At 40.7% G+C, this 25210-nt stretch overlaps 1 protein-coding gene across 1 annotated transcript in view; it reads left to right on the plus strand.

The window, feature by feature from the left end:
- The window catches only part of DPT (dermatopontin), a 411947-nt gene that overhangs the window by 179037 nt on the left and 207700 nt on the right, over nucleotides 1-25210 (plus strand). Inside the window, exon 2 of the mRNA XM_078656191.1 lies at nucleotides 9019-9144. Within this exon, the coding sequence (XP_078512317.1) occupies nucleotides 9019-9144 (126 nt within the window). The remainder of the gene's footprint in view (nucleotides 1-9018; nucleotides 9145-25210) is intronic.

A 25210-nucleotide genomic window follows, 5' to 3' on the forward strand; every position in this document is an offset into this window, starting at 1 on the left:
GATCATAAAAAACTGCTGAAGTGACTGGTAAAATGGGAAAGAGTTATTGGTATGGCCATCCAATGACTAGAATCATTTGTGTCAAATAGAGGAGAGCAAATTAAAATCATCTTGTCTTCCTCAACGGTTAAGCAGATCTTGTGTGGGGTTTAATAATGATCTGCCATGTCCCTAGTATTGTTCAATATTTTTATGATACCCCGGCCTAGTTGTTAGCACAACATGATGCCTAATTTCAAATGCATGCAGATGACATTTCATTGGGTATTTCTGAAGGTCAGAGCAAATACATTACAGTATTCTTAATCCATGTGTATCGCTGGATGAAATAGTGCTTTCTCTGTATGACATGCTCTAAAATGGAAATTCTGAGACTAATACAAAAAAAAACAGTAGATATTGACCTTCCATTTATCTAACTAATTTTACTTAGAGCTGTTTCAAGTCCCATAACTGAAACTAACTAGAACTTAAGTGTTATCAACACTCGTTTGTTTAGGAAATTGTCTATGCTATCCCTTCTAATTTGCAATGCAATAGGTCTCGCATTGACACCAGTTTGAGCTATTGACATTGTAATGACAATGCCTTTTATTTTGGTTTTCATTTTTAAAACATAAATAAATGGCATTGGCATTCATAATGACAATAGCTTGAACTCTCGTAATGCCTTTTATTTTTGTTTTCATTTTTGAAACATAAATAAATGGCATTGTTGTTTATAATGCCAATAGATTGAACTCTAGTAAATCGAAGACAATGCCTTTTATCATAAATGCAATGTGATATGTCTCGTATTTACGAGAGTTTAAGCTATTGGCATTATGAATAAAAATGCCATTTATTTATGTTTTAAAAATGAAAACAAAAATAAAGGGCAGGCTTCTTATTTACAAAATGTGCCGTGAAGCAGTTGTGCATTTTGACTACTTTCATATGTAACTGTTCGAAAATCAAAATTCAGATGCCCCAGATCATCCAAAATACGTTCTCCGTTGTTGAAAGTAGCATGAAAGCGTAAAAAGAATAACACCAGGAAGCAGGCCGTCATATGGTTAGGAGCTGCTGCATACTTTCGACCTTTTGTCATCAGTTGTGGTCTATTTTATGTACCCTCACTAGGTTGAGAGGATTTAAATTTTCAAAGGAGGCGAGCCTTAACCGAGTGCAGGAAAGAATCCCTCGGAGCGAGGCTCAGAGAAGCCGTATTTGTGAAAGGAAACCATTTGCATGTGTGTGGGTGCGAGTGTGGAGACTCCAGACCAGCCGGGGGGAGGGGAGGGGTTCTGAGGAATGCAGGGAATCAGGTCGGGCTGAGGAGGGGGAGGGGGAGGGGATTTGTACTAGCTTGCTGGATATGCTGATGAAATACTCTAGGTGATGAGGAAAGGAAGCAGAACAACTAAAGAACAGGGCTGATTTACAGCGGAAACACAAACATGGAGGCGGCGCGAAAGAAACGGGGCAGGGGCCGTTTTAGCAATCACATAGCACTATAGGTTAAAAACGGGGTGGGGGAGGTTGGTGTAATACAAACACACACTGCACACTTCTCATGCGCGGGCTTGAAGCAGCTGCACCACAGATGGACAACTGGTGCATTTGTGCAGAGCGCCTCGCAAGCCGACTGGCTGATGGGTGCTAGAGAGAACGGGTTCGCTCGTTACACTGCTAGGGAGTGTGTAGTTTATGTGAAGTCTAAGTACTTGTGGTCTGCTCAGTAGAAATAACTCTGTGCAAGTCCTTTTGTCTTGCTTTGGGTGAGTGAATATTCTGCTGGTTTAGTGACATTAAATTATTCTAATGTCCAAAATCGTTGTCCATAGGTTTTTGGGCTAATGCTGCAGGGGAGACCATGAGTACATGATGGGCACCGAAGCCACGGTGAAAAACAGCTTGTTTTGTTTCAAGGCTGCTCATAGCAGAAGAAAGCACTAATTAGGAACAGATGGACCCCTATAAAAATAAGGAATTGCTTCACGACAGCCGTGAAGCAGGCGACCCAGTCCGGATGGGACTTCCAAAACAGAGAAAGGGCAGTGGCCCAAAAGCGTCCTTTTCAAAGGGAAGCCAGCATTTAGCATAAACGCTGACGCAAAACAATGAAAATGAAGGGCGGGCTTCAAGTCCTCTGCTGAAATCTTCTCTCTCACTTTAGGTCTCGCCTAGCGAGCAGCTAATGCGTTGCAATGCTAGGAGAGACCTAAAAAGAAATTGCAGAATTGCAGAGCATACAAAATCAAGCAGCAAGAGCCTGCCTCTATTTAGAGAAATCACATATCTCCCCTCTTAAAGACCTTCACTGTCCGCCAGGGTTGCAGAGAATAAACTGCAATCTTCTGTGTATAATCTTCAACGCTTGAGTGGTGGGTGCCAAATGCCTTCAGGCTATATTAATGCACACTGTTCCTAGCAGCTCATATCATGCAAGGCAAGTTTGATTTTTCAGGCCGAGTGTAAACCTAAGAAAAATGGAGGTAGATTGAGTCAAGTGTTGGATGAGCAGGCGTGCAATTTAATTCTGTGCTGGAGTTTGCCTCTTAGAAGATCTATAGGACCCCTTAGTGCAGGTGCCTTTGAGGGCATGTGGCATGTCTTAGTACTGGTATCTTAGTCTCGTTGGATAGTTAGTGTCTCCTTGTTAAAGTTCCTTTGTAGCCTGTTTTCCTTGTAATTAGACAGAGACACTTGGTCAGGTGTCATAGCAGATAGGCCTTTCTACATAGGTCTTTTTGAGAGGTAGGGCCTCACAGTTCAACAAAAGTCTAATCTGAGGAGGCATGGTGGGCAAAAGAACCATGGGTTGTAATGCTACCCCGATCGATTGCAAGCTGTTAGACATACAGCACACATTCCTCGTATCAGCTTTTGTGTGTTTAATGTAATCGCCTAAGTTGCCAAGTGTATGCCCGTACATAGGTCTCTTACTCGTTGTGTCACTGAAACCAAACTACACCTGACTGAGGTGCTCCAATCAGTGCAACACTGGTCTTGAGTTGCTTGTTTTCCTTTTCAGAGAGGGCCTGGCTTGGCAGTTTGGGCTGTTCCTATTGAAGCAGAACCAAGACAGATTTGCATATGACTGTTTCTAAACTTAGGTGGCATAGTAGGCATAATAAGAGAGATTTAATACTACCCTGAGCGATTGCCAGTGGTTAGATTTATTGGAAGCCTTTTCCCTGTCATCTTTTGTGTGTTTGATTAATCATTCATACGCTGAAGACTAATGGAGGTAAAATGGACTGTGATGTGAGAAGAGGAATTTCTTATTTCTGTGCAGGGGTTGTTATTTCAATACCATTCTTGGTTACCTTTGCAGGATTGGGGTTTGGCTACTACTATGCTGTTTTAATAATTATGTTTTTTTTAATATTATGCTAGTTTATTAATTTCTGGTAAAGTTCATCTAAACCCGGACAGAATTTCATGGCATTTATATAGAGTGCCAGGAAAATGTGTGTTGCAGATTAAGGGGAATACATAACCAAAAAATAAAGTCTTAAAAGTATTTATGAAGCTGAGATGACTTGAGATACTATGTAGGTGCAAAGATTGGTGAATCTAATATATTATAGTACGGGTGGAAAAGGCTTACCCACCTTGTATTTTTTCTGGAATCTAGGAACTCTTTTGAAAAATATCCTGAGATGGAAGTCTGATGTGTATGTGGGAAGCTAGGGATTTAGGAAATTTAGAATTTGCCACAAAACGAATCAGTGCACAATACAAAGAAATCTTTAAAGTAACCCTATCTGTTCTTGGAAGCCAGAGATGACAATGGAGAACAGGAGTGTCAGATGCACATCTTCCTGATTCTGCAGCAAGGAAAACCACCATATTATGCACAACCTAGAGCTATTTAGGAACCCTCTGAAGCATTCAGATAAAGAGAGCTAACATACTCTTATCTGTAGCCACCAAAATTATATTTGCAGGCAGAAAAGAATGTGACTGAGTTTTAGTTGAACATTAGGTTGAAGGGACAACTAATATTTAGCTGTTCAAACAAAAGCTCATGTCAAATGAGAAGACTGAAAAAACACATTAAGTTCCTCTGAACAGAAAGTCATGCACCATACTTTGTTACTTATTCACACCGCTATGAACTCAGACATGCATTCTCAGAGTTACTTTTAATCTTGTGTTGGCCTATCCACTAGCCCCAAAAATGCACCACTTGAAAGTTGGATGCTGTTATGTCCAGGTCCCCATCCAAAAGCAGGGACAGGGATGCGGAGTCACTCACCAGCATAGATGTAAAAGTGAAAACAGAAACCAGGCAAGGAAACCTAAAGGCTTGACATAGACCGTGAACAGGCAGGTTGAGGAAGTATTGAAAGTAGCTGTTGGACTTGACCTTCTCTGCCGTGTCACCCGCAAACTTTTTGTCTTCAACCCCCTAGTCTTCGGAACACGTGTTGCTGGCTCGTTGTCTTACCTCTCGCGGTCTTGCTGACGGCCTACTCTTGGCAGCTTACTACTGGAATTACTTCCAATTGGTGTGGTAACTACAATGTCCCCTTTCAAATACAGACTGCCAAGAAGCTCTGAAGGAATTGTACAGTTGGGCACAGAATGCCCTTAAGTGAAAATACACAGAAACACCTTGCTGGTAGCATTTGGGAAAAGACGATAAAATCCAAGGCAATAGGTAGGTTGTGCCAATAATTGGTATGGCTCCTAATAAATTAGAAAGTTGAGAGGAGTCGAAACGACATTATGTTCCTTTCTTTTGTTGTTGTAGATATGACCAATTGAACTCTCAGTAAGAAGCCCGTAACAAGACAAACGAGGCTAGAAACGCGTCGGCAGACATAATCGATTTATGCCCTTTATTTTAAATAAGGCAGACATAATCAATGTATTCCCTTTGATTAAAATAAATAAATTGTTTCCTAGAAATCAGGATTGAGTTAATTGAAATACGCATGCACTTAGAAAAGTTATTGTGCAGTTCGTGATATGTATATAAATGTGATGTATATGGTTTCAATTTGTCTTACATTTTTTCTACATGTTGTGTATTATTGATTTACGTGAAAGTATTCATGTTGTACATTGTCTGAGTATAATTATGTCTAAATATTGAATGATAAATTGTTACATGTGCTTCTCTGAAAAAAGAGATTTCCCACAGAAGAATTTCGTAAAATAACAAATGAAGGGTAAAATTAATAATCCAAACCGCTAAAAGCATATATTGTGGTTTTTTGTAAAGCAAATTAATAGGACCCCAGGTATTTTTTGTTGATTTACTGTAAAAAGGCCCTTCCTGGGTTCTGTCAATTGGGCCTAACCCCCTTTTGGAGTCCACTTTTAGAAAGTTGGCATTTTTTTGTCCAAACCTTTTGGTGCCTGCAGCCTATTCCTGGATCACATGAATAGGTGTAGTTGGCAGTTGGCCTTTGTGTATTCCTCCTAGTTAGCCACACAATAGAGCGTCTGGGTGTTGGCAAGATGTGTCATCTCTGACTTGATGGTGAGGCCAGAACTGTCACCTGCCAAACTTGCGGTTAAACGGCACTGACTCAACTCACACACAAAGGACTTCAATTCACACTAGTCTATTCTGCCCACAGACAGACTGGGACCAGGGCAGGGAGGCTGTAATTCCAGACATCTCTGTAGGGAAAAATGCCAGATTCTTCTCCAACTTCAAAGCTGGCACGAAGTATCAAATTAAGTCTCTCAGACCCAACTCTTCAGTACACTCTTGGATCTCTGCATATTACAGAAGGACACCCTGCTGCTCTGCTGTTTGAGGTCTGCCCTGCTTGCTGAGAAGTAAGACTGGACCTGCCCCAGTCATCACAGACTGAAGTGAGTCCAAGGGTCCGCTGACTGGTCTCCTGTGAGAGCTACAGGGCCATAACAAGCTCCAGAGGCCTCCCTGCACATGCCAAGTGGACCTGCTGCTTGGTCCTGCAACTGGATCTGCCTGATGTTTGCTGGCCTCCACTGAAATTAATTCCTGATCCCCAAGAAATGCCCCTCAGATCCTGGATTCTTGGTGTGGAATCAGTTAAACTCCTCCATGAAGAAAAGGAGAAATCTTTAAGTTTTGGGTTCTTAGTCACTCGTGAATGTGCCTATTTGCACCAAAATCTTGTTGCCCATGCTACCCATCAGCACGAAGCTCTGGTGAACCCAACTCTTCGTGCTGCAGTGACCGCCAGTGACAACTGCCAAAGCGAGATCTGCACTTCACGCTACAGTATCAACAACCCTTCTTGGTAACTGCCAATGTGATTCTCCAGGAACGACCGTCCGCAATGCCCGAGATGATCTTTGCACTACAGCAATGACCTTTCACAACCCGTCTACCCTTCACACTGCAGCGATGACCATCCGCAATGGTCTCCCTGCACCTCATGGCCATCTCCACCATGAACTGAACTCTTCACACTAGAACTTTAAAAGGTAGCTTTTAAAGTGAGATTAACCATGACCCTGTTTGCAGCCCGTGCTCCAAGGTGGTTGACCTGCACTTGTGATTTTTACCCGAATTTGTATGGCCAGATAGTCGCGAGTGGTACTTTATGCTTATCTTAAATCTTTAAAATTACATATCTCCGGTGCTACTGATTGGATTTTTGTCATTTTGGTGTCAAATAATTTATTATATTTTACTCTATTATTCTAAATTAGCATGGGATATTTCTTGTGTTGTGTTGTTGCTTTATTGCTGTTTAAGTGTTGCATAAATACTTTACACATGACCTCTAAGTGTAGCCTGACTGCTTTGTGCCAAGCTACCAGAGGGTTAAGCACAGGTTAATTTGGTGACTTTTATGTTTCACCCTGAAAGAGATTGTTGCTTGAGAAGGGCTCACAACTCCCTCAACCAACTACCACATTTCCTACAATGAGGAATAGGCTGGGGTTCAGTGTTAGATTTGTGCTGCCACCTCACCCCTTCAAAATGGGGTGTGTTGGCCACTGCTGGTACGGTTTCCTTAGTACCACTGGTGGTAGGTCTACTATAGTTTGTAAGGTGGAGTTTGGAGAGAAATCAATATTGTGCATTTTCAGCTCAACTGTCAGCAGAACAACGCCGCTACATTGCAAAAATACTACATGGAACATGTTGGAAGTTTTAAGTAATTGAGCCGCAAGGAAGCACACAAAAGTGTTGGTCTGATCATTAACATGCATAAAATTCGAAAGATTTAGCAGAATTATTAAACCACCAGAATGGCTCAGTGAGTCATTGGTCACTTTGCTATTTGCAAATGAGTTTGAATCCAAGCAATGACAACATAGTCTTCCAATCCTCCAAGGTCTGTAAACTGAGCACCATAGTAATGTCTGTTATTTACAGTACTCAAAATAACCGAAGTGCTGTACAAACACTGAACACTATATAAAAGAAGCACTCGCAAAGTCAATTGATCTTGCTGGTTTTACTACTAAATATCGACCCCCAGAATATTGTGAATCATTAATATTGAGGACAGAGTAGCGTAAGTAAGTGCATATTGGGAAGTATAGTTACTATTCCTTATGTTACATCTATGTACCTTACAGATATATATATATATATATATAATGCATTGGTAGATATATTTGAAGTTAGTTATAACAAATCTAGACTTACTTACCTGTTGAAGATTTATTTTCGATATTCTGTCCTCAATATTGTGTTCCCTCATTATTCTGGTGTCAATATTCAAGGTGCACACAGTCTCGCTTTTTCAATGCTGTTTGGTTCTGTTTTGGACTTTGCCTATGTTTTTATAACTTCACCAGCATTGGCAAAGTTAGTAGCAATGACCAGCTAGCTTGAAAGATTATTTAGTATAGCTTCAAGATGACCACCTTGTTGCATGAAGCAGCATTGTGTCATGCAATGTGATGGCAATTTTAAAAGTAGACCAATCATGCTTTTAAGAGGACCACTTGCCACTACTGGTTTTGACAATAATGGCTTAATTTTAAAGCATAAACTCAAGACTAACCCTTATTCCCACTTCACGGAACCTGGGTAGGTAGTCATACCAGAGTACACTGATTTCATAGGATTCTTTTCCACAACAGGTATATTGGACATTTAAACTGCTCAATTTGATCTCATTTTTCCCCTAAATGCAATAGATGCACACAAGGGCCACTTGGTGTAAAACCTATTGTGCTATTGCATTGTCATAATGTGAACATCATACCACATTAGTGCAGACGATGCAGTGCTCATAAGTGGCAAATGTATAAATGATATGCTTGGAAACACTTACACACATATGAGCTGAAAATGTTCAATACATTCAGAGTTGTTTCGAGCAGGGGCCCCCAAATTATGCCTGGTTCGGGGTCCTCCAAAATCCTTAAGATGTCCCTGCCAAAGCCCACTAGATGTAGTATTGCATGCAATGCTTGTCTGTGACAGACATATGTATCTGTGTGTAAAGAGATTGCAAAAACACGTTGTTTATTAATAGAGCAAAAGGTATTGCTAAAACTTGTTCCCACTGGGAATTTGCATGGAGATCTGCATTAATCCCTCCACTGAGGTTAAGAAGAACTAGAAAACCCAGCGTGTCTTCAAGCTTAATCTTACTAAATTATTTCAGTTTGCATTCAAACTATATTTTGTTTATAAGACAATAATTTCTCTCTAGATTGCTTTTGAGCATTGCATTCTCCTCAGTCTAACGATAAAGAGATTGTAAATTGACTGTAATTGATTTACAGCTTCTGTTGCTACAGAAACCGCAATAGTTTAAATTTATATTGCTGGTTATCTGATTCATGGATCAGGGAATCCGGACCTCGAGCCAAATGATTTCAATGCCTTAGAAGAAAAGCCTTGGTGCTTTCTTAATTCCCTCAATCATCCGTCGCAATATCCTATTGCGTTAAATCTAGTGCTTTATTTCAAAACATTGCATGGTTAAGTACCACACACTGTGCTTCCAAGACTTTTACTGTTTAATAACGCTCAGACGAATAACATTAATTGGGCACCAACTGTCATCGCTATTTCCATGCACTAATATATATATTTTTTGCTTTCCTACTCAGGTATCAGACTTGCTCAAACAACGGACTGGTGGCAGGATTCCAAAGTCAATATTTTGAAGCAGTATTGGACCGGGAGTGGCAGTTTTACTGTTGTCGGTATAGCCGCAGATGCCCGTATGCATGCTGGTGAGTTCACAAGTAACCGTTCTAGCTGCAAAAATTGCAAAGAATCACATCTTCAGTACTGCAGACGGGGGTGCTTCTTTTGAAGAAACAAGGGGCAATATCAGGCTATGGCAGAGAAGCCACAGTCATGATTGGAACAATGACCCCACTCCCACTACATAAGCAGAATGACAAACATGCCTGAACTTGTTTTCCCCATTGGTATACTTGGCTCACGTTTGGTAACTTTGATTGAGCAACAAGGCTTAGCTCTTTGTTACTACAGAAACAAGGCTCTTTGGGCCAGATGTAGGAGAGGAAATACCAGTCGGTAACGTCCGATTTCGGCCGTTACCGACCAGTATTTAGGATTCGGCATGCAGGGGCCAGCATTTTACAGAATCGGTAAATTTACAGATTCGGTAAATTTACCGATTCTGTAAAATACCGAATTGGTAATTTTACCGATTCGGTAAATCCCAGATGTAGGTGACACTCCTAAGAGTGTCACAGGCCCTTAAGAGTCGGTATTTTACCACCCAATCCTATTGGGTGGTAAAATACCGAATTCAGGTGTGCATGCACAACTGTGCATGCACACCTGTGCCATGTGACACACAGACATGCCCTTAGGGCATGTCTGTGTGCCACATGGCACACATGCCTGTATTTGGGGTGCTAGAGTGTGTCAAAGTGACACCCCCTGCACCCTTGTAAATACCAAATCGGTATTGCCCATTGATTCCTATGAGCTTCAAGGCCCATAGGAATCAATGGGCAATACCGAATGTTACCGATTCGGTAATTCAAATCAGGAATTTACCTACATCTCGCACCTTCATATTTACCGATTCATAAATACCGAATCGGTAAAATTCGGTATTTATGAGTCGGTAAATTGAAGTTACCTACATCTGGCCCTTTGTATGTAACCTAAACCAAATTGAAGCTGTCACCAGCTGTCCTTCATGTGTCCACTACCCTTTTTTCAGCAGTTGGAAATATTCCCAGGTCTGTGGCAATTGCTTTGTGGCTGAAGATAGCTCACAGAACATAATTCAAGATATTGAAGCCTCGGTTGGTTTGTCAGAGCTCCACTAGGACAGCCAGCCCACACAGTGGTGTAGCTGGGGAGACAGTCTGCCCCGGATAGCACTCTTTTGGTGCAGATGAGCAAGTCTTCTGTCGACCACTCCTCCCCCCGAACAAGTCATCTGTCGACTGCCACCCCCCCACCCCCACTCTTACCTGCACCGGGCGGCAAACTTACAGATCGCCCCAGGTGGCAAAGCATCTAGCTACACCACTGAGCCCACATCTTTGTTACTAATACAACCGCCTTGCACAACGAAGACAAGCCCAAGAACATAAGCGGCAGATGATGTACACAGGTTGTGGAGACAGAGTCCAATATTGTCTGGTCAAAAGAAAGATTGAACAGAAACTTTGTTCAGCCTTATTAGGAAATCGAACCCTTATTTACCCTTTTTGTATGGTTATTGTTTAAATCTTTAAAAAATCTACACATTCTGGCTGGACCTATTCTCTGGAATTTCTGTCTAGAGGTGTTTCTTAACCTTAAGTCAATCTTAGTATATAAATTGTATGTTCATACGTACTTAATTGATTGAGATTCTGAAATTCTGTTTCCAATCTGAGAGTTTGTTTTCCAAATTATGTTTTTTTAAATGCTATTTAATCTTTAGGGAAGTCATAAAAACTGAATAAAATAATTTGAATCAATACATTTTACTAGAGAGGTGCACCCGCAGGCAAGGCTCATTGCCTTTTTTGTGGCATACACAAGGACACATATTGTGAACAATATTCATATTCCATAAGCACAAAGGTGGCTAGAGATGGATGGCCCTGTACGCCTGCAGGCAAATTATCCAATGATATCAATGTTTCATACTCCCTAGCGGCACAATATCCTGCCAATCTAGATTAATGGGGGCTGACTGGCAAAGAAGGAAACCCCCATTTTAGGCAGAGAATGTAGCCACTGTGGACTTTTGAGCAAGCCTCAGATTGCATTAGAGGCAAAAGAGTTGAAGGATTCCCCAGAGAAAAATCTGGGACTGTCACGGGTAGATGAAATATCTCGCACTTTTAGTTTGTTGGGTTTGCCAGAGTGTTGTGGGTCACTACCTGAACACATTTGTAAATTGGATTTGGTAAATGTCCTTATCAGCAATCACAAACATGATTATTCAGACCCTGGTACTATTAAAATAGAAAGAAGTATACTACATATGAATAACGTTCGATTTAACACAAATGTAATTTGTGAAATTGGTTGGGGCATGAATGTGTAAGAATGCAACCAGTCTATGACTTCTGCTCTAAAAACAAACTGTTATGAATCTGATTCAAAATATTTTGATATATATGTTTTATCAGCCTTGTGAATGTGTATTTTAAGGATGCATTTTAGCTGCTTCAAAGTTATTGCAATACTTTTAATGACTGCCCAAGAAACTAAAGCCAAGCACATATTTATGATAAAGAGCTCATCTCTGTTTTCAATTTTAACTTTGAGCATACAACTCTGTTCCCACACACTCCCTGCTGCCTCCATTAAACTGAATCTCAATCCACTCTCAGATCCAATATCTTGGCCCTCTTTTATGACACAATAACACGTCTTTGTAGCAAAGTAGGTCTGTAATTAATGTGTCACAGGAGCATAAATCCTTTTCCATAAATAGGGATATCATATATCTCACTGCTATCAGAGACATCATGTTCCAGTCGTGGGGTTTCTTTTGGCAATCACTGTCCCTCTGCTAGTTGTGGTCTTGGCTCACCTCTGTTGAACTGATTGAACAGAATGTATAGCGTATAAAGCTTTTCAGAAGTAACACAGCAGATTCACAGGTTTTCAAAAAGAACACTGGTCAAAAAATAATAATATTATGTCCTGATGAGTTGGAATCACCGAGTGACCGTACCCAAGATATAAAATTATCTCATTTAGTTAATATTCGAATACCTCACCCTACCGCTATATCAGCCATTAGTATTCCATAAAGTGAATTAGCTTGTACACCACATGTAGGGCAACTAGACATCTGAAATCATTATCCCTGTAAGAATTTTCAGCTGAAATGAACACATTTAATTCAGTGATGAATCAAGCTTCTGAACAGCTTATGTCTAACTATATAATGCTTTTATATATGAAAGACATTTAGAGCAGATTCACCAATTTCTAGACAATTTGCTTACACGGAAGCATGTTGCTATGTTTCCTCGTTTCCACTGCTAATATGTTCTGTATGACTTGTGCATTTCGCTCTTTCCCATTTTACAGGACCAACAATTCCAGTCATGTGTTCGAAGGACAAGCGTGTTCCTGTTCACTCACTTTTAGTGTAAAACCGAGGGTAGTCTAGAAATAGCCCTGAGCATAACAGCTGACCAGACAGAGCTGGCTTGCCCTGTGACCTTGAGGTGCAGAAGACAGAAGAGGACAGGGTGTCACTTCAACCGGGCGCTGCTCTCAGTAGGAAGGCAGGCAAGCTATCTTCTATCGGTCAGGCCCTGTGACATGGCCATGAGCTTATGTAAGCAAGCTCAGAGTTAAAGGCAGAGTACATTTAGGGCTCTTTGTGGAGATTCTGCTACCGATGGGCAGCCACCTCCCCCTGGAAATGTGCTGTGCAAGATCATAAATTCCTACACTAGCATGGCACAATAGAACGCAAGTATCGCAGGTAACCCACCACGCAGTTTTTTGTGGTGGGCAGGCTGTTAGTGGTGATTCGCCAGCAATACATGAAGCCCTGGAGCAACTAAACAAAAAGGATTTCAAAGGTGTTCTACAGCCAAGCAAACAAGTGGATCTGCCTTGACATTCTGGTGTCATTGGACATTATGCTTATGCTCTAGCAAGTAGAAACGGTGGAAAAACAGAGATGAGAAGACAAAATTGCCTATTTTGATGTACGGGTGAAATTCACAAGCCGCAGGGCACCCTACTGGCCATTGTGTTGACCACATCTGGAAGATACGGACAGGGCCTCTTACTGCCCCAGTAGGTATCAACAGAACCCTACGTAGTGACATTAGAGTAACTTTTCATTGATGGGCTGACCTCCACCATGCCATTTCTGTTTACATCATTTATCCTGTTGAGTTAGCTGATGGGATCACCCTTCGGCTGCTGGTCACAGTGGCACATTGAATGGTTTGCTTGATATTATTATGGCATGCCCAGATCTGGAAGAAGACAGAGGTCTGATGAACTATTAAGGTGGTCTGAGATGATTCCACAGCCTCCTTGTGGGCCCTGTTGACACTGGCGAGTGAGGTTATGGGTCATGATAGGCATCACCAATCACAAGAGCAAAACAACTGGAGAAGTATGCAGCCCTTATGAAGCACCAATCGAATGTGCAGAACTCTCTGCAAACTTTGAGGTCATCACAAGATCCAGATGAGGGAGCATTAAAACCCTCCCTCTTTGAAGTGCTTCTTGCAGTCAAAGATACCAAGACGATCTTGCACTTTAACACTGGTAGGGTGGGCATGCACCTTCTAAGGACAGGCTTCCAAAGTATATCAGAATGGGCGACTATATTCAAGAGCAGGAGCACTCAAAGCAAAGTTGATGTACTAAGCCTCTGACACCTTTTTATTGTACACTTTTTTTATGTAACGTTTGAAAGTATCTATAATAACTGGATACACCTGTGTTCTTCTCTTTATGCTTACCTGTACTTTGTGAAAATCAAAGATCTCATTATAACAAAGAATACCTGGTTGATATGTATTTAGGTCATATTGAACCAGTATAGCAATGTAAAGAAAATGGCATAATGAGAATATGTGCACTGATGTATCCTTTTTAACAGTTTTTAAGTATTTTTGTACATGCATTGGGAATCAACATAATATATTGTGGACTATTTTTGCATATATACGAGTTCATTGTTTTGAGAACAGTGAGTAAATGAGTGTCCACAAGTGTTGTTAGAAGGTAGTGACTAGAATTAGATTTTGCTTAGTAGGGGATACCCTTTGTTTAAATTAAGCCTCTGAGGTGCCACATGCCTTCAGGGAGTATTCAGGACACCTGGAAACACAAGTTGAAGATACAGTGGTTCTCTACCACCGCAATAATATCTACACAGGACAGTTCTGAAGTGAGAGGAAAGGAAAACAGCAAATTATTTCTAAAGGATGTAAACTGACCCACCTTGATCCCAATCACTTTTTCAAGTTTTTCTTGTTTGAACTGGCCTATCGAGTACAGTTTTTCTATTCCCTGATTTCAGGCAGGTTGTGCAGAAACTTCGATGTGGTGAAAAGGGAATTGATAAATGACTCATATATCTTTGCAAGCAATAATACAATGTTTTTTAAGCAATAATCACTGTTACTATCCATGGGAAAAAGATACATTTTAAGTCAGTGAACTGGCTGAAGTGAAGCAAGTATGCTGAATACTTCATGGCTCATTTTGAGTTCAATTCTTCATTGAGCTCTACAGTGATTTCAAATAGTCGCCTACATGTGAAAAGGTACTAGTAGTAGCTTTACACTCATACATTTGGCTCCACCCTATTTCAAGGGATTGAGACATGCAAGTCTACACTTTGTTCTGACTTTGCACTTAGAAAAGCCTAAAAGAGAATACATTTACATGTGTGGATCTACTCATGTGTAAACTTACCTATGTTGAATAGTCCCTCACATTTTCCATCTAACATAAAAATGTTCGGCCCAACAAGAAAGTGGGTACAGCATATTTGGGTTGGATGGATAGCATACATTAATGCAATTCATCAACATGTATACCTGCCTTTAACATGTACTGGGAGCACAAGTAGGCAATAAGGAGAGTAACTTCCCAAAAAGATAGTTCCTGTCCCTCACACAAAACATGTCAGTTGGGCCATAAGGCACAGCAGGGATTCGAATGCTGGAGGAGATGAATGCAAGAAGATGAGGGCCCAGTGAAGGGTATCGTTTTTTTTAGGTTTCCTGGGTGCTTAACATGTAAATAATTTGTTGCAGTCTACTGCAAAACAGCAGTGGTCAGCCGCGAGGTATGCATCATAAAATGCTGGAGTCCCCCTCTGAAGTTTAGTGGCCACAGAGGGAGAAAGACTTAGAGAAAAGTCCTGAAACTACCACTCAGATGAGTGGATGAGGCTAGGTGGACATTGGATGCAGAGGAAGGACCCCTCACATTGTCCTCAGTCCAATTCTGCTAAATGTATCACATTCAGCCAATGAATAATCAGCTGAGGCAACCCCAGCAGCCAGTAGAGGTAGTCACAGCCTATACCCTCTAGGGAAGTGCTCCAGGGCAGTGACTCAGAATAAAAGGGAGTAGGAAGAGCCTATATAGTACAGTGGCGTAAAGGGAACAAGAGGTAGGGTCACTCAGGCTCTACAGAGGAGAGGCTCTTCTGGCACTTACTCCCAATCGAGCACTTCTGCAAGTAGCATCCACACACTCAAGGAGAGGCTGGGACAAATGAGAGAGGCAAGACACAGCAATCTCCACATGTAAGGCAGACAGCCCACTGAAGGCCTAGTCAGGTGATCGCAGTACCCATACTTGAAACTGTAGTCCACAGAGAGGCGACTCATGTACTTTTCAGAGAGTCAAGGAAGAAGGCAATGTGTGTGGGGTGTAGAGCACATTTATGTCAAGATCCGCATGCTTAAGGCTATCTGCAACAAAACAGGGTAACATGGAAGTTATAGAGGTCCAGAAAGGAGACTGGATGTTGAAGGTGTACATCTTCCACAAACAAAGGGAGTCAGGCAGTCAAAATCACGTAGAAGCAGCCTGGCTGCCACCAGGAAGTACCCTTTGCAGTTAAATAAGCACAGAGTTCCAAAAGCAGTGAATACTGGAAAGGGATTTGAAGGTGTACTGCAAAATATATAATCGAAGTGAACAGCCCTCAACAGATTCACTACACCACCTAACTTGGGGAGTTAGGCAGTGGGAAAAGAACCATTCACAAAATAGCAGCTTGTGTGTCGGATTTCACAATTCCTCCATCACAGACCTTGGGACTGGCCTCCGCGTAGACCCTCAAGTTAAAAAGCATAGGGCAGTTCAGCAAATGAAGAGTCACTATTGGATTTTCCGCTTCAGTAGAAGTAAATTTGTCCTGAAAAGGTAAAGCTCCTTTTCTGGTCTCAGCAAGACAGAACTACTGTAAAAAAGCAGTGCACTCACTGGATCATTGGAGCACTTCAACGTCCCCCCCGGAGAGCATAAAATGTTGAGGTGACACAGAGAAAGTCAACATGCTCTCAATCATGGTGTCATTTAAAAGTGAAAAATACCCCTCTTGAAAGCAAGCCATAGAAAACTAATTGATAGAATACTAGTAGCTGGTCAGGCAGCCAGACGTAGCAGAATAACAAATTGAGATCTCTGGAGAGAATAAAGAGCATGTAACAAAGGGGTTTGGGAGAAATTGTTCTGTAACATCAGAGATGAAAGTATATACGTACTCATACTTCAAGAAATTTGAAAGAATATGTCAGATATGGAAGACCGAATTCAAACTATAGGAGACCCCTCGGAAAAAATGGCACTTCATCAGTGCCAGGTGCCATTGAATTTTTTTACATTAAAAAAAGCAACACATCACCCTCCCAAAGGACTTAAAAAACTGGTCATTATAATAAAAAAACTGATCATGGCAAAACAATCTATGGATCCAACAATTGAGAATAGGATACAAAAGGGCCACCATCCAGTCATTTGTACAGGGCATACCGATGGTAAAAATGGGTGCACAGACATAATATGGAGTTTTTTATTTTGACCTACATAAATATCGAGTTTTAAATATCGTAGGGACAGAATATCGACATCAAGAATATCGGTGACCAGAATATCGACCTGAAGGTAAGAAATATTGTTTTTGTTAATATCGAAGTTAGTAATATCGATAGCAAAAATATTGATGTTAATAATATCGATGTTTATGTTAGTGTTGTGTATTTTAGTATATATTTTGTATGTGTGTTTCACATGTTTTGTTATGTTTTGTATTTTTGTTTAAATATATGTATTAAATGTTTAGAAGTTAGTCATTTTATTTTAAGTACATTTTGCGTTTTAGTACTGTAGCGGGTTGTGGGTTTATTGGGGAATAGGGTGGGAAGTAATTCAATTCTAGTAAATTACATTATAATTATTTGAAATTATTAATTATTTTTAATAAAATTTTGCATTTTAGTTCCGTAGTGGGTTGTGGGTTTATAGGGAAATTGGGTGTGAAGTAATTTAATTGTAATTAAGTAATGATTATTTATTATTTATTGGAATTGATAATTAATTTATTGGTAATTAATTATTAATTGGTCATTAATTTCTATTAATTGATTAATTGATAATTATATTCATCTAGATATTTTTTTATTGGAGCGGGTTGTGGGTTTATAGGGGAATAGGGTGGGAAGTAATTTAATGTCATTAAAGTAATTATTAATTTTATTTTATTGGTATTTATTAATAATTTATTGTTAATGTATTATTAATTAATTGTTTAAGTATGTTTAATTAACCCCTACTCTATCCGACACCTTCCCAACTGTTGCACTCTCTGGAGTTAGAATAGCAATTATCACCCCTCGCTATCCAACACTTTCCCTACTGTTGCACTCACTGGAGTGGGAATAGTACTTTTTACCCCTACGCTATCCAACACTTTCCCTACTGTTGTACTCACTGGAGTGGGAATAGTAATTTTTACCCCTACGCTATCCAACACTTTCCCTACTGTTGCACTCTCTGGAGTTGAAAAAGCAATTATAACCCCTACACTATCCAACACTTTACCTACTGTTGCACTCACTGGAGTGGGAATCATACTGTTTACCCTTACGCTATCCAACACTTTCCCTACTGTTGCACTCACTGGTGTGGGAATAGTAATTTTTACCCCTACGCTTTCCAACACTTTCCCTACTGTTGCAGTCTTTGGAGTGGGAATAGTAATTTTAACTCCTACGCTATCCAACACTTTCCCTACTGTTGCAATAATTGGAGTGGAAATAGTAATTTTAACCTCTTCGCTATCCAACACTTTCCCTACTGTTGCACTCACTGAAGTGGGAATAGTAATTTTTACCCCTAAGCTATCCAAAACTTTCCCTACTGTTGCACTCACTGGAGTGGGAATAGTAATTTTTACCCCTACGCTATCCAAAACTTTCCCTACTGTTGCACTCACTGGAGTGGGAATTGTAATTTTAACCCTTTCGCTATCCAACACTTTCCATGCTGTTGCATTCTCAGGAGTGGGAATAGTAATTTTTACCCCTACACTATCAAACACTTTCCCTACTGTTGCACTTTCTGGAGTTGGAATAGTAATTTTTACCCTTACGCTATCCAACACTTTCCCTACTGTTGCACTCTCTGGAGTGGGAATAGTAATTTTTACCTCTATGCTATCAAACACTTTCCCTACTGTTGCACTCACTAGAGTGGGAATAGTAATTTTTACCCCTACGCTATCCAACACTTTCCCTACTGTTGCACTCTCTGGAGTTAAAATAGTTACTTTTACCCTTACGCTATCCAAAACTTTGCCTACTTTTGCACTCTCTGGAGTTGGAATAGTAATTTTATTCCCTCCGCTATCCAATATTTTTCTGTATTCTTTTAGTTAATGGTGTGTATAATTTATTTTAAAAAGTTTACAAATATTGTCGTTTTTTAATTTGTTATATCTATTTTTTATATTAAAAGTGCCAGGATACCCGTAGGGTGACAGTAGTGCTATATAAGCATAGATACAATACAATACAATACAATATTTGTATTTATATATTTTTTGTATGAGTATACATGTATTTATAATTTATAAAATGTTTTTAACCATGTATAATTTATTTAAATAATTTTTTATAAATATTATTAAGTATACATATATTACATTTTATATGTATATGTTTAATTTATTTTAAAATTATATGTATAAGTTATGAATTTTTAACATTTTGAAATCTTTTTAACTGTTTCTTTTAATTATATTTATTATTTACTTCATTTTACATTATTTTTTTAACATTTAAAAAAAACTATATTTTTATTTTTAACAACGATATTTTAGACATCGATGTTTTTTCTCAATATTTTTGTACTTACCATGATGTAGATAGGATGTTGATATTCTTGACTTCAATATTTTATTTTTGTACCTCGATATTGTGGTACTCGATCTTTTGTCAGTGATTCGTAAAAATGGAATCCTGGCTAAACTAGGTTCACATTGTAGTGTAATAGCAGCAGACCTTAGAAGAACTTGCCATCTTATATTGTGTATAAGGTCCCTTCATTTGACCAAAGAATTAATTATGGGCACTCTATGAGATTGAAGGAAAATCTTCTACAGTGATAAAGAGATTGCAATAACAGAGGTCTGGTAGGATTTAACCTCAAGAATAGAATAGCCTTCACACCTTAATGGGTGATCCAAAACCTTAAACTGCTAAGGGCACCTTGCCCAGTAGACTTTTCAAAATGGTTCTGCATGGTGTTTGCCCCAGCATTACATCATTCCTAACAAACTTTTAAGATGTGTCTAGAATGAAACAAGCAATAACATCCTTCATGATAGAGGCTTCCATAATTCTAAAGCCAGATTAAGACCCATTGTTATGCTCCTCATATTGGCCCTTCTCTCTCCTCAACTTGATACGAAGTTACATATAAAGATCTTGATGTTGTGGTTTGCAGTCCAATGTCTTATCTAACATACGCTGACTAGCTGGGTGTTTTTCAGGAGCAGCAAGCAAGGGACAGCACAAAACCAACTACACTTTTTAGATATCGCTATGAATCGAGGAAGGGACGCTGTTCACAGCTGCTTCAGTCAAGAAAAGACGTATGACAGAATAGGTTGGACCTTCATGGGAGACACATTGGCAATGGGATTTTATTTTGAAATACATACATTTGGTTATGGCTAATTATCACAGCCCTTGTAAGAGAATTTACATTATTGGTCACCTGTGAGAGAAAGTAAATGTAAGAAGAAGGCTTTTGCATGGGTGCTCTACTCAATGTTATGATTTCTACTCACATGACGGCCTCTCTCATTGTTACTGTTTGCACTCACATTAGATCTGTCAGCAGTCATGTTTATGAAAATGACCAAATAAAGGGACAAAATGAATTTGCAGATGACATTCTGGGGATTGTCACAAACCCTGGCTTTCCCATCCAGACCTTGCTTGTCGAGCCAAATAGTTACAGAAAGTTAGCAGGGTTTAAAATTAACATAATCAAACCAGAGGCACTGGCTGTAACCTTCAGCTCAGACAGGATAAAATAACAAGGTTGCCTCTTAATTTGCTAGGAAGACAGATGTCACCTGAGACTAGAACAGATGGCAGAACATGAACACCATGGGACAAAATCTTACAGTGCTCTACAATACCCTCAAAATTGATGCATCCAATTGGTAGCACCAAATGATATCAGGGATGTGAATGATTAGTGAAGCTGAAATGGCCTCACTACTTAAGAACTCTTAGAAATGTTCTTGGTACAGCTCAAGTCAGAAAGTATCCAGAAGCTGCAGATGTTGCTACATAAAGAAGGACACTCAAAGGAGGAGGTCTAGGGATCACGGCTACATGTGGGTTTTACTATGATTTGATACTCATGGTATTGACCGTAGAAGGTGGAAAGGCTAAATGGACTAAAATCAGGGTCATGAGGTCACCGTCTCATGTGTTAGTCCACTGAGCTACCAGATCCGAAAATGCTTTGCGAAGCACTTGTTAGAAAGCAGACCAATATGGGAACTGGCATGTATCTCGAAGGCTCTCAGTGAGTTGCTAGATTGTATATTTCTCAGTGATGTCAATGGCACTTAAGGTTTGAAACTTGCTAGGCAAGGAACTAGGACTCATTAGGTATCTCTTCTTCAAATCATCATAGGGCACCAAAGATTTCACCCCAGGGCTGAAACCACATGATTTCCCAAATATAAAAGAGGTAGGTTATCTCAGGTAGACTGACATGTTAAAGAAGGGCTATTCTAAATCATTTGAATAGATTAAGCAAGATCATGAACTTTGGTAAGTGGAATTCCTACGTCACATGCAAGTGAGACAATGTGGTATAAAACATGGGGTATGGCAAGGGTTCATTTAGTAATCTTACTACACCCTAGAAGGGACTAAAGGAACAAACAAACTTTACCCCTGCTATCTCTCACCTATGAATTCTAAACTCAACACCTATTCACCAGAAATTAATACGTACATATATAAAAGGTATGGAAAGGAGAATTGGTTGCATCTAAGTGATGCTCAGTAAAGGAACATTAGGACACGGGCAAAAATGCAAAGGAAAAGAGTACCTAATCTGAGATATATCTGTGGCTTAAAATCACAGTGCATCTCTGCTACATGGATAATTCACCTTCCAATCTATGCTGGGGTTGTGTGGAAACCTAGGGACCATGTTTTACATACTATGGAATGGTCCATATCTCACAAGCTCTTGGGGAGAAATACTTTTGGCCATTCAGTATGCAACTGCAGTGAGTCTAGTGCCTTGACCAGGTGTCATACTGTTAGTCCCTTGGATTTGGACTACCCACTACATGATTTACTGGGGATGACTATTTGCTGCGTTCTTTTGGTGGCCAAGTAGACCATTTTGGCGTTCTGGCATTCTTGAATGAATTTGTAAATCATGACATAAAATCTGTCACCACTGTTATGTTAAAGATAAAATGATGTTCGCCAACAGACCCAGTACCTCAGAAATTATTCCCCACTATTGCACCGGTGTTATTAGAAAATCTAACAAGCTTATTTAACAAGTCTCTTTCGGAGGCTGTTTTTCCTATAATGTGGAAGGCTGCTAGGGTCAGACCTATATTAAAAAAAAAAACACAGCTGACCCAAAACTACTTCTTAACTATCGTCCCATATCTCTACTTCCCTATTTTGGTAAAATGCTGGAATCCCTTATAAACCAACAGTTCGTTGCCCACCTTGAGAGCCATGAATTACTTGATCCTTCACAGTCTGGCTTAAGGGCGGCACACAGTATAGAGACAGCTTTGGTGGAAGTTATGGATAACGTTAGGCTGGCTCTAGACAAACACCAGTAAGCCTTTCTCGTCCTGCTCAACCTGTCTGCCGCCTTTGACACCATCTCCCATAGCATTTTAGAACAGCGACTATGGGAGATTGGTGTCAGGGGTAATGCCCCAAAGTGGCTCAAGAGCTACTTGGCTGACCAAATGGGCAAAAATGTTTCAGGTCAGAGGCCAGTTGCGATGGGGGTGCCTCAGGGCTCTATTTGGAGCACCACCCTCTTTAATCTGTATATGACACCACTGGCCAAGGTGATCAGATTCTACGGTTTTGATGTCATATCCTACGCGGATGACACGCAGATTCTGGTCACCATTGGCCCAGACCCTGCAGTAACAAAGCAGCATTTCAAACAATGCATGTCTCACATTGACAGATGGATGAGTTCTAACTGCCTCCAATTGAATGTAGGAAAGTCTGAGATCATGCTGTTTGGTAAGGCCCAGGAGCACTGGTCTCATAACTGGTGGCCTTCCAATCTCGGCCCCTGTCCAACCCCCAAATTAATAGTACGAAATCTGGGGGTCTACATTGACAATCAACTGTCTATGAAAAGTCAGGTCAATCACATCACCGGCACTTGCTTTGGAGTGATGCTTAGCCTCCGGAAGGTTTTCAAATGGATCCCTATCGAGGCCAGGAAACCAGTAGTCCAGGGGTTAATAATTAACCGAATGGACTACGGAAATGTCCTACTGTCCTCAATCAATGAAAACCTGTTGAAAAGGCTCTAAATTGTGCAGAACACGGCAGCCAGGCTGGTTCTCGACCTTCCACCTAGAACTTCTTCTGTTCCTTGCTTAAGATCACTACACTGGCTTCCAGTTAAAAAGCTAATTCTTTTCAAGATCCTATGTCTGATCCATAAGCACATGTACGGAAGGGGGCCAAAATACTGTGGTACCAGCCAAGCCAGATGCTCAGATCATGCTATGCATCATTGCTCACCCCCCTGAGAATCCACACAGCGAGGAAAGGTGGACGATCTTTCTCCTTCCACAGCCCGGCTTCGTGGAATAAAATCCCTGTTCACTTGCGTATCATTCCCGATCATAACCGTTTCCGTAAACTGCTGAAAACATGGTTATTTGATAACTAAGTCAATGTCTAATCAGAGCCGTCTGCAAGTGCCATGAGACTTTTCAGTGATGTGCTGCGCTATACAAATGTACCTGATTTGATTTGGGGCAAGGCACTGGTCCAGGCACCGAACATGTGGATGATGGAAAAGTTATCATCTAGCACCAAATGGGATAGAACTGTTGCAGGAAAAAGTGGATACTTGACTTGGACATCACAGTGGTGATGTTCTATAAATCTATGTGTTCTTAATGTCCTCAATGCAGCTAAGAATTGAGACATCTGAGGTACTTGGTGGTAATTTTCACTTCTTGAGCTAAAAACCGTTAATGAAAATGTATTGAAACAAAAAATAGGCCATGGAATGGTCCAATCCCAATGTTGACAAGCCATTCTACATACTGATAAACCCCAAACACAAATGTTGGACTGTATTACTTTGGACTAGTAGGAACATTTTAGTATTTCATACTCAATAGGGCCAACTGGGTCACCATTCTTGCCTTAATACGCCATAATAATGCTCCTAATGTGGTCCCTTGGTTCCTTTTTTTTTTTTTACTTGAGATTTATATAGCACAAACTCGACCTGAAGATATCAGGCATCAGAGCGCTTTACATTAGCACCAGTTTTGTTACAGACGGGCACATTCATTTTTGTTAGGCAAGGGGAGATTTAGTGATTTGCCCAGAATCACAGGATGTTAAGCGTCATTGCTGAGACTCGAACCTGGTTCCCCAACTTCGAGGTCGACCGCTCTAGCCGTAAAGCCACATCCCTTAATCAGAATGTCACAGCCAGACTGTTCCTCAACATCCCCCACTGCAGCCACACTCCAAACACCTATGAGAACTCCACTGGCTCCCAGTCAACAAAAGAGTCACCTTCAAGCTCCTCACACATGCCTACAAAGCCCTCCACCATGTCAGACCAGCATACCTAAACCATTGCCTCTCATTCCACGTACCCACCACGTAGACACCTCTGATCCGCCAAATGGACCTCGCCATGGTCCCTCAGATCCACAAAACTAGGACCAGATAAAGATCCTTCTCCTACCTCACCACCAAATCCTGGAATGCCAAGCCTCTCCACCTCACGCTATCCCTGTCTGTGACACAATTCAGGAAGGATCACAAGACCTGGCCCTTCGAATGAACCACAGTGCCCAGTCGGACCTGCAAACCCCCCTCTGACCCTCCCTGTGACCTGAGGCCTTCACGGGTGAGTAGCCGCACATAACAAGTACCGGTTGGTTGAGTGATTGATTGATTGATTAGTGTGAAATGTTATTGCCTACAGCAGGCTATTTAAAAAAAAGCCCATACTGATAAAACCTAACTTCACTCTACCAGTAGATGGACAACTCCAACAAATGCTTGGGGATTTTCTCCCATAGGTCGGCGGGGGTCAACACATGCCCCTGCAGCTCCCACAGCACGGGGGCCCTCATTGAGCCTAAGGCCTATGAGTATTCGTGCGAAATGGGAGCCTAGGGGAACCGTGTAAACAGAACTATTGCGGTTGGTGTCCTTATCTTAGGAGCATCTGGGGGAAAGGTACCAGTTGCTTCTCTAGTGATCCTATTTGAATACTGCTAGTGTGTCTCTTACTAGACCAGGCGATTACAAGAATTGGACGAGTACAGGGGACCACTGACCACATTTTGCAAGTGGATCCCGTTATTTGTGTTATTGCCATTGACAGATAATTGTCAAGTGGAATGGGCCATGATCAAAATTCGTTGGAGGTTTCATTCATATGAGATCGCTGAGATAACAGTAGACAAAGAAGGCCTGGTCTGCATGCAAATTGGATAATGATCATCTCCCTTGATTTTGTTGGTCTGTCATAAAGATACTAACGCCAGGATCCTCAGCTGGTTTCTTATTCTGC

This window comes from Lissotriton helveticus, chromosome 8 (assembly GCF_964261635.1).
Source record: "Lissotriton helveticus chromosome 8, aLisHel1.1, whole genome shotgun sequence".
NCBI lineage: Eukaryota > Metazoa > Chordata > Amphibia > Caudata > Salamandridae > Lissotriton > Lissotriton helveticus.